Consider the following 10256-nt stretch of genomic DNA (forward strand, 5'->3'; position numbering starts at 1 on the left):
CCCCCCCCCCCCCCCCCCCCCCCCCCCCCCCCCCCCCCCCCCCGCCCTTGTGCTTTGCCAACACCCCTCACAGCTATTTAAGTCCCACTAGGCATTCAACCATCTTGAGGCAAGCCCTGCAGTCCTAAAGAGGAGAAGCTGACAGCCCATTTAATGGCTCTTTTGTTTCAATCTGAAACCTAACCCTGCAGAGCCTAGACTCATTATGGGAAGGCTTGCAGGCCCCAGTGAGGGCAGGAGCCTGGGAATGTCAAAATGGTGGGCTGCAGGGGAGGGGAAGAAATGCGGGGGATATAGCCAGATACCACAGCCAGTGAAACCCAGACACTCACCCAGCTAGAGGAGGTGGAGAAATATCTTTTGCGGGGAAAAGAAAGGCCACAAATGGTCACCACATAAATGGAAGGAGGCACCCCATTCTCAGCTCAGCCATGACAGCTTTATAGGTCAGCCCTAATACTTGAAACTGGCTTCCTTCCACAGCAGGAAAATCTCAGACGACAGAAGGGCCAAGAGTGTTCAATGAAGGAAAGCTTAAAGGAATGAATCAGCCCCCAAGGCAGAGTGCAATATTCTGGACATACATGCATTTATGCAGCCAGTGCAACACAGACACATGCACGCACACACTGACAGCATTCTGGATCTACCTACAGTAGCAGACTGCAGCAGTTCAAGGCGGCAGCTCACCACCATGCTCTCAAGGTCAACTAGAAACGGGCAATATATAGAGGCCCAGCCAGCGCCACCTCCAGACACAAGTGTGAGCAAGCCCACATGCTTTCTCTGAGCCTCTCTGACCCAGGTGAATTTCAAAACAACCAACTTGCTCCTTTTGATCCAATTTCCACTACTCCATGCTGGCACTATCAGACAGAGCAGCATGATGACTCAGTGGTTAGCACTGCTGCCTCAGCGCCAGAGACCCGAGTTCAATTCCAGCCTCAAGCGACTGTCTGTGTGGAGCCTGCACATTCTCCCCGTGTCTGCGTGGGTTTCCTCCAGGTGTTTTAGTTTCCTCCCACAGTCCAAAGATGTGCAGGTTCGGTGGATTGGCCATGCTAAATTGCCCATAGTGTTCAGGGATGTGCAAACTCAGTTGATTAGCCACAAGCAATGCAAAGTTACAGGGGTGTGGAAGGTGGGTCTGGGTGGGATGCTGTTTGAAGGGTTGGTGTGAATTTGATGGGCCAAATGGCCTGCTTCCACACTGTAGGGATTCTACAATTCTATGACAGATGAGAAACAGGACTAGCATCAGCTTCTCAATCATCTTTTTACTGTTTTATCCTTCCATTTTTAGATGCAGTACAAGAACAGCAGTAGTAAATTACAGGTATACATTGCCAGAACTGCTCTAAGTGTCTGGAGCAGTTAAATAGCCTCATTCTGTTTCAACCTATTCACTGATTCAATGAGCAGGCAAGGTGGCTGAGAATGTAAAAGCTCATATTTGTCGACACTGCAGTATCTCCCTGCATCCATAGCTTTCAGATTTCCAGGCTCTGAATTCAGACATTGCAATCAACACCCACTAAACATGGCTGGAGGGGCAGTGGGGAATGTGTGACAGACTGAGCTGTACATTGACCTCAAAGACTTAAATCATTTAAATTTTCCTCACCCATGCCCTATCCCATCACAATTTGAAAACTGTGAATCAAAACCTGTCATAAAAAGGGAATCAGCTCTCATACGACCAATGACAGCTAGCCCAACTTCACACTGAATTTGCTTGGTGTTGGCTGGACCCAATGTGGGAAACTTTCTTTTTATAAACCAGTACAACTTTTCCAGGCTCTCAAAATATTAAGTCATCAAAGTTGAGAGTTATAGACGCTACATCAGAACAGCTGCAGTAAGATCACCCAAGTATACATCCGCTCAGGAATGTCACATGGGGAATCTAAACTTTCATCTTCTGCATCTCAGTCAACCTAAAATACAACTTGGGCATAAGTCCAAGCTGTTTGTGTGGCTCAATGATAACACTCTTGTCTGGCTCTGAGGTTTGGGGGTTCAAGCCCCACTAGGTTTGGGTCAGCAATTAACTCAGCTTACTCAGTGCACTGAGTGCTACATTGTCATGAGCTCAGGGGCGACTCAGATGGATCTGAACAATCCCCAAGTATTCATTGCTTGGATAAATACAACAACAGCGATTATACAGCTAAAATAGTCATGAAATGCTAGAGTTGTGAAAAGCACTGTGTAAATGCAAGCTATTTGTCTACCCATTCTCATGTACAATCATTTTTCAGATGTTAGGAGTTCATCTTTTCAAGTTCTTCACATTCCTACTAAATTCCCTGTACTGAGTTTAATCGGTGACATAGGCCAACATTTTATCTGTTCACTTTAGACCAGAGCAGCATTGGGCTGAAATTGTTCAGAAGATCAACAACACCACATTTAATCTTTCTCCCACTTCAACACCTTGTGTGCAATCCACAGAGTTTGTGTCACATGATCTTGTGTCAATAAACATCATTTTACAGTTAGCCAAGTTCAACCATGAAAGGTCAGTGACAAACCCACCTTAGCACCAGCATCAAGGACAAAGAGGGGACTCTTTTCTGATCACTCCAGACTGAAATTCAAGCCAAGTCTCAGAAATACAGGAGCAGCATCTCTTTGTTTTAAACCGAGCGTCGTTCCCATCCCCCCCAACTGCAAAAGGTATGAAGGAAATGTGCCCCATGCTTCCAACAATATAGTTATTATGTCACCTGCTAGGAAACAAGAAAGCAGCTCAAGCTCACTAACCTGCAAATGCTTGGTGGTAGGATGTAGAAGCTCCCAGTAGCATAGGAGTGAAATCCTGCACTGTGTCTAAATGGTACAAGCAGCACATTACATCTAAACAGCCTTGGTGCAGGTCACTGCACAGCTTTGAAATAGCCTCTGCGCCAATCTGAAGTGCATTAATGTCACAGCAGTGCTGGTTACTGAACTGCATCCAGATGACTTCGGCAATGGTAGCTACACTTGGAGCCAAATGTTTCTGGCATGGCTTGCTGGAGTCTAAACAAATCAGCAAACTGCCCTTGAATAAAAGGAGCGGCTAGCTATTTCGTTCTCAGGTTACTGACAATACAGTACTGATTTTGAACCGGCTGCAAGGAGCTGGCGGGTAGGAAGGGTGGCTAACTTGCTGCCACCTCTCCCTATCATCCCCCATGGCATTACGGCTGAGATCAGTACTTCCTCTATGGGAAACCAGAGAAACAAAGCTCACTAATACACCAGGAGGAATGTAATGTTAATCTATCCCAAAACAGCCTAATCAACCAGAGAAGAAGAATCTTTTAAACTTGTTCATTTGACGAGGGGACTTACCCTCATGCTTCACTAATGTCCCTAAGTGGGGAGCATCAATGGGGAAGTGTTTGCTCCTCTCTACATTGAGTAGTATATCGACTATCCTTATCCTGCAGTACTCACTATGGGTCATTGGTGAACCTGGGTGATCGGGGCAGTGGGAATCCGTACAGATGACAGTACAACACATCAAAGCAGTAGCAGCACATCTCTGCGGTCACCACCAAGTTCCTCACATTCACTCCACTGGTTCCACTGAGCCCAGTTCCATTCGAACGGTTTCCCACTGTGGTCAGCCCAGTCACAGGACTGAGTGCAGAGTTCAAGGAGTTCAGGTTCCCATTGCTCTCCCGGTTGTTCCTCTCGCAATGGTTCTGGCTGTAGTTGTGGTTCTGGCTGTGGTTGTGGTGATTCCCCAGGGCTGTTCCAGACTGCAGGCCAGGCACCGAGCCACAGCCTAGGCCCGTGCCAGCGTGGTTCAGCTGGTTGTGCACATTGCTGCCCGATAATTTGGGCTTCTTCACTCCGCAGCAGCCCGCTGCTATCTTCTGCTCGAGCGTTGGCTCTACTTGAAGGCACCGCCTCTTTCCCATCCTCCTCTGTAACACAGTGTCAGCACGACAGCCTGACAAGAGAAGGTCCAACAATTAGAAACATGACACTAACAGAGATAACACACTAATTGTTCATTCTCGTGGAACGAACATAAAACAAATGCACAACACGTCAGCTCGGTGACATGGTTATTCAGAAGTAATCACAGGGCATTCACAGAGTAAAAGAGTAAAACTAAGAATAAAACTAAGAATTTCCCCTCACCCTCACTAAAATGCGAATACTTCATACCATAGCAGATCAACTATGACAAATTGCTCAGGAATGCAGTCAGATTCTATCCTTCTGATCTTGGGTTGGTTTTAGAATATATTTTTATAGACTGCAGAAGTTACAGTTCATCTTCAGTGCTGATGGAAACTGTTTGAGTCAATGAACAGAGAACAGTAATCATAGGTAATTTAGTTGAATTAGGTTGGTCAGTTTTATTTAAGTAGATCAAGTACCGATGTCCTAAATGGAGGTCAATGGATCAGTGGTCACACACCCCTTCCAATCCCAATCCCATCAATATCCAGGTGTCCCAGGAAAGCAAATGATCCTGCCAGCAGATTGGATTCCAAGAGAAAAGTAAAGGCTTCCAAAAGAGCCACTTTGCTGAATCCCAGTCAATCCAAAGCCATTAGTCTCAAGCTTGAGCTAACCTCTGGATTTATGATAATAAGTTAGCTTTCCAAATTCTATTGCATAATGTTGACGGTCTATTGGTACCCAGTGAAATCTCACTGGGTGACAAGCCATCCCAACACTTCACTGACATAGCAAATCTACAGGAGACCAATAACAGAACAGTAGATCAATATTAAAAAGACTGAGGGGTGACCTTATAGAAGTTTATAAAATCATGAGGGGCACAGATAGGATGAATAGTCAAGGTCTTTTTCCCAGGGTAAAGGAGTCCAAAACTAGAGGGCATAGGTTTAAGGTGAGAGAGAAAAGATTTAGATGGGACCTAAGGGGCAACTTTTTCACCCAGAGGATGGCGCATGTGTGGAATGCACTGCCAAAGGAATGGTGGAGGCTGGTACAAAAACAACATTTAAAGGCCATTTGGATGGGTATACAAATAGGAAAGGTTCAGAGGGATATAGGCCAAATGGGACTAGATTAATTTAGGATATTTGGTCAGCATGGACGAGTTGGACCAAAGTTCTGTTTCTGTGTTGTACATCTCTATGACATTGACTGATGTGCTACTCCCCTCATGCTAAACACAACCATACCACTCATGTCCGCTCCAACATTGCCAATCCAGTTGCCCATCATCAAGCATTTTGGGGCATTGCAAGCATGTACAATGACCTAAATATCTCACGTGCTAATACTGAACTGTAATGCAGTGCAGAACAAAGAAATGCAATAAAAACCTCTGACTTATTATCTTTGACTACAACCAGCAATTCACCCAATCAGCATCAACCCATTCATACCAGCGCTACCCAACATCACACCAACAATGCTACTCAGTCACAGCACCATTCATCCAAGTCAGAACCATAGCATCCATTATCAGCTACAGCACTGTACACTACACTACCTAGATGCAGCACTGCCACACTGCATCGTTCAAACAGCAGCACTGTGTCCAGCATCATTCAGCCTACCTCATCAGTTTATTTCCAAGTCACATCACTGTCATCCCTTTTTGGAAAGGTTTCGAACAGTCATCAGGTCAACCATAATTAAAAGCATTTCTCCCCAGTTTCATCACAACAGCATCTCTATAATTAAAACCTCTTAGCATTGTGCTTATAATGGCATATAGGCTAAACGTTTCAGGCTAAACTATGAACTGTTTTAAGAAAAAACAAAGGTGAATCTGGTTTCAACACAACCAAATTCTCACAGGCTCAGCAGCTTTCTTCAATAATTTCAGTACTCCATGACAAATGCTAAGCCCCTTATCAGAATATGACAAAAGAAAATGTGACATCAACAACAATAGTAATCCAGAACTCCAGCCTAATATTCTTGGGACATGGTTCAAATCTGACCATGGTACATAGTGAAATCTGAATTCAATTTTTAAAAAATTGGACTAAAGAAAAAGTTAATTTAGTGGTGTCATGTGAACACCGGCAATTATAGTTAATTTTTAAAAAATCAGATTTCCTAATATCTTTTAGGAAAGGAAATCTGCTATCCTTACCTGGTCTGGTTTGTATGCAACTCCAGACTCAGCAGGATGGTTGACTCTTAACTATTCTCTGGGCAATTAGGAGCAGGCAATAAATGCTGGCCTAACCAGCAATGCCGATGTATGAACAAATGAAAGAAGAAAATCTGGTTTTGTATCTTTTTTTCAACATCCATGTTGACACAACAGAACATAAAAGGAGATGCTAATTAATGAAGTTATTAAACTGTTTGATTTGGAATTAATTCCTGCATTACTGGAACAAAGACAAAACATCTGGAAAACAAACGGCCATAATCAAAACAGTGTCAAGCAAGACCTGACCTTAATTAGATTTTAATAAAGAAAGCTTAGTTCTTGACTTCAATACCAGATTATGTAGGAATATACAGCAGACAGTTTTATAAACTTTGAGTCACCAGTCACTTCCTAAATATTAGAAATTAAATTAATGTAAGTACACCAAATGAATCAAGTCAAAATAGAAATCAGACCTGACGTTATAACCTATATGACATACGAACTGAAACTCCCGCAGTGTCATTCAAACAAATCAGTTTATAAATGTTACACCAAGCATCCCTGACCTATCGTGCCATAATTACAGGCCGCATACCAGGTAACAATTCAATGTAATTGCAGACTGCATTGTGGATTATACTGCAGTGTAATTAAAGGCTGAAGTCCAGATTATATTGCAGTGTAATTACGGGCTCTACAGTGGATTACATGGAGGTGTAATTACAAGAATGTGTACGAGATTTTTTTGAGAGGTGTAATTACAGGCCATAAATTATACTGCAGTGTACGAGATTATGTGCAGAGTTTAATACAAGCAATGCATTGGATTAAACTGAGTGTGTATTACAGTCAGTGTACAAGATTATGCAGAGAGTTCATTACAAGCAGTGTACTAGATTATACAGAAGGCTCATTACAAGCAATGTGCTGGATTATACCAAAGGCTCATTGCAGATAGTGTACCAGTTTATACAAAGCCGCCATTATAAGCAGTGTCGGATTATATGGAGTGGTCACCATTGGCTGTGTACCAAGTTATACTGCATTATACAAATGTGTAATTCGACTGTATATCAAATTATACACAGATATAATTAAAAGACTATACATCAGTTTACGCTGTAGTACAATTGTAGGACGTACACTAAAGATACGGAGGTGTAACTACAGAAATGTAGCAGACAATACCAAGGTGTATTAACAGGTAATATCTTTAGTTAATTTCTATTAAATTTATTTTGTCTAATAAAGAGAAATGGCAAGGCATTTCAGTCTTGTGAAATGCTTATCATGTACCATGTTGGAACTCCAGGATGTTTCTCAATGGCTGAACAACCAAACATGCAGGAAATGTCACCAATTTAAGGATCTGGGGTTCCAGGTTTCAGATCAGTTGAATTTCATTGCACTGCATCAATGAGGCTGAGATATGCAGGGATATCACATTGCTATGGAGGTGGCCACTCCACATCTTATGTATGTCCAGGCAGAGGGTGATTATTCAGCCACCAGCAGACGAGGAGGACTAGGTAAGTAATGTAAGGATCTCCTAAGTGCATCCTGCTCTCCATCCTGTAATCAACTCTGGGCACTAATAGGAGTGAAAGTTCCTCTGGGGAGAGTGCCAGGTTCACAGCAAGTTCAACTGTACAAGGGAGCAACAGGAAGCTTGAGAAAGAAAGTAATTGGGTGTTTAATACTTTGGGGAGCTGACAGGCTTTTCTGCACCTGCAAACATGATCACAAGAAGGTACGTTGCAGAGTACGTTGGGTGTGTGAGCAGCCAAGGTTGCAATTCATATTGGTAACGACGTCTTAGGTATCAAACTTTAGCAACCTAGAAAAGAATCTAGCAGGTGTCTCAAAAGCAATAACATCTGGATTTACACTTGGTGCCACCTAAAATGAGGACAGAAATAGAAGGATACATTAGTTGAATGTATGGGGGGGTGGGGAAATGTGGCGCAAGGAAGGGACTTTAGATTTCTGGGACATTGGGACTGGCTCTGGGGTAATAAAGATCTATACAGGACAAAATAATTCAGCAGAATGGGATCAAAATCATGGTGGCACAGTTTGTTAATGCTGTGAGGAGAGTTTAAACTAAGAGGATGGGAGCCAAGATGTAGTATAAAAGAAAGGAGAGACGAAGCACACCAGGTTTGGGAAACAGATAGCACCAGACTAAGAAAGGAAGGTAATAAGTGGGCTCAGAAGGACAGGGAATGCAATGAAATCTAATTTATTTTTACAGCGCTTGTATGCAAACGCATGCAGAATCAATGCGAACTGCAGGTATAGTTTGCCACACGGGAATACGATGTCTGCAACATCATGCAGACGTGACTCTGAGCAGAAATGGGTGGTAAATATTCCCATATACAAGATGCTGTAGAAAAGAAATGAAGGATGAGGAGGAGAATATTATAGATAATATACAAATACAAAGATATACAAAGTGCCTTAAAGGTGGCAAGGACGTAAAGACACAGCAGAGGTACCATTAAACTATGCTGTATATTCTATGAACTACCAACCTATTTTTCCTAATCAACCTGTTCAGAGATGTTGTTACACACCTCTGGAGCAGGTGGGGACTTGAATTCGGACCTCCCGGTCCAGGAACAAGCACACTACCACTGCACCACCAGAGTGAGCGACCAAACAGTGAAAAAGATAGAAGAACAAAATTGTAAAAATATAGACAGTTGCAAAAACCATTGACATACCCTTGGGAAAAACTGTAGCTATTGGATAATGATCTAATATTAACTGGAGTGCAAAGGGGCAGAGAGGAAAAAAAGTTTCTAAAATGTGTTCAAGAGAAGTTTCTACTTCAGTAGGTTCCTCAGCATATAAGTGAAGGAGCCATTGCTGGATCTAGTTCTGCAGAATGAGGGGATCCAAATGAATCAAGCTGCCAGAGGGCTACAAGCTTCAGTAGGGGCACAGTGATCCCAACATGATACACATTAGCTGCAGAAAAGGAAAAGGGCAAACCACAGGTAAAAAAAACTTAACTGGAGAGGGACAATTTCAGTGTGATGCAAATTAATCTGTTCAAAGTAATTTGGAATCACGATTGGCAGGCAAAACTGCAATGGAACACATCTGGCTGCCTTTTAAAAGAGACTGCACAAATACAGTAAACATCTCATTCTTTCTATTTTTCACACCCAAGTGTATAACTTCACATTTAGCCATGGTGTACTACATCTGCCATGTTCTCCCATGCATTCGACTTGTCCACATCACCTTGAAGCCACCTTCAATCCTCCTGAAACTTTCAATCCCACCCAGTGTCTTAGGTTAATAAGGGAAAGTCAGCATGGACTTATGAAGAGCAAACGGTGTTTAACTAAGTTAATTTATTTGATGAGGTGACAGAGGGGGGTCGATGAGTAATGCAGTTGAGGTGGTGTACATGGATTCCCAAAATGGATCGGACAAAGTGGCACAATTACAAAGTTGAACCTTGTTGAATCAAAGCGACTTATGGCAGCATGGATACAAATTTGGCTAAATGACACCAAACAAGGTCATAGCTAGATGAAGCTACACTGTTGTATCCCTTCACATTGATGTGGGAACTACTGTATTTTTTAATATATATTAATGACCTAGATTTGAACGCACAGGATTGACTGGCAAAAGAACCATGCGCAGGATGAGGAAAAACATTTTTATTTAAAACAAAATGTGGTTAGGATTGGGAATACATTACCTGAAAGGTTGGTGGAGGCAGATTCAATCATGGTTGACAAAAAGGATTTGGATAAGCAGCTGAGAAAGGAATTGCTGGGCTACAGGGAAAAGGTAACAGAGCAAGACGATTTGAATTGCTCTTGCACAGAACTGAAGCTGACAACAGACTCAGATGCCCAGCTCCCTGTGCTATAACAATTCTAAGATACTGTTGTGTATTGGATTATACTGAAGCTAATTACAGGCTTTATACAACATCATGTGCTACGTACCGAGCTTCTTCACAGGAGTGTTATCAGACAAAAACTGACATCCTGTCACAAAGGATTATTAGGTCAAAGGATTTGGGGCGCAATTTAAATGATGTAGAGAAGCAGCATAACAGGTTCTGCACGGGATCAGGATGGCATTAATCTTGGGCTATATACGCACTGGATTCCAATGGGGTTAATCATAT

The 10256-nt window shown here is 42.7% G+C and overlaps 1 protein-coding gene across 5 annotated transcripts in view; it reads right to left on the reverse strand.

Moving 5' to 3' along the window:
• Positions 1-10256, reverse strand: part of ammecr1 (AMMECR nuclear protein 1) — a 64984-nt gene that overhangs the window by 32551 nt on the left and 22177 nt on the right. For all 5 annotated transcript variants that reach the window (XM_048604304.1, XM_048604303.1, XM_048604306.1 and 2 more), the window contains one exon: positions 3445-3946. In XM_048604304.1, the coding sequence (XP_048460261.1) occupies positions 3445-3946 (502 nt within the window). The remainder of the gene's footprint in view (positions 1-3444; positions 3947-10256) is intronic.

The sequence above is a fragment of the Rhincodon typus genome, chromosome 13 (assembly GCF_021869965.1).
Source record: "Rhincodon typus isolate 14 chromosome 13, sRhiTyp1.1, whole genome shotgun sequence".
Taxonomy (NCBI): Eukaryota; Metazoa; Chordata; class Chondrichthyes; order Orectolobiformes; family Rhincodontidae; genus Rhincodon; species Rhincodon typus.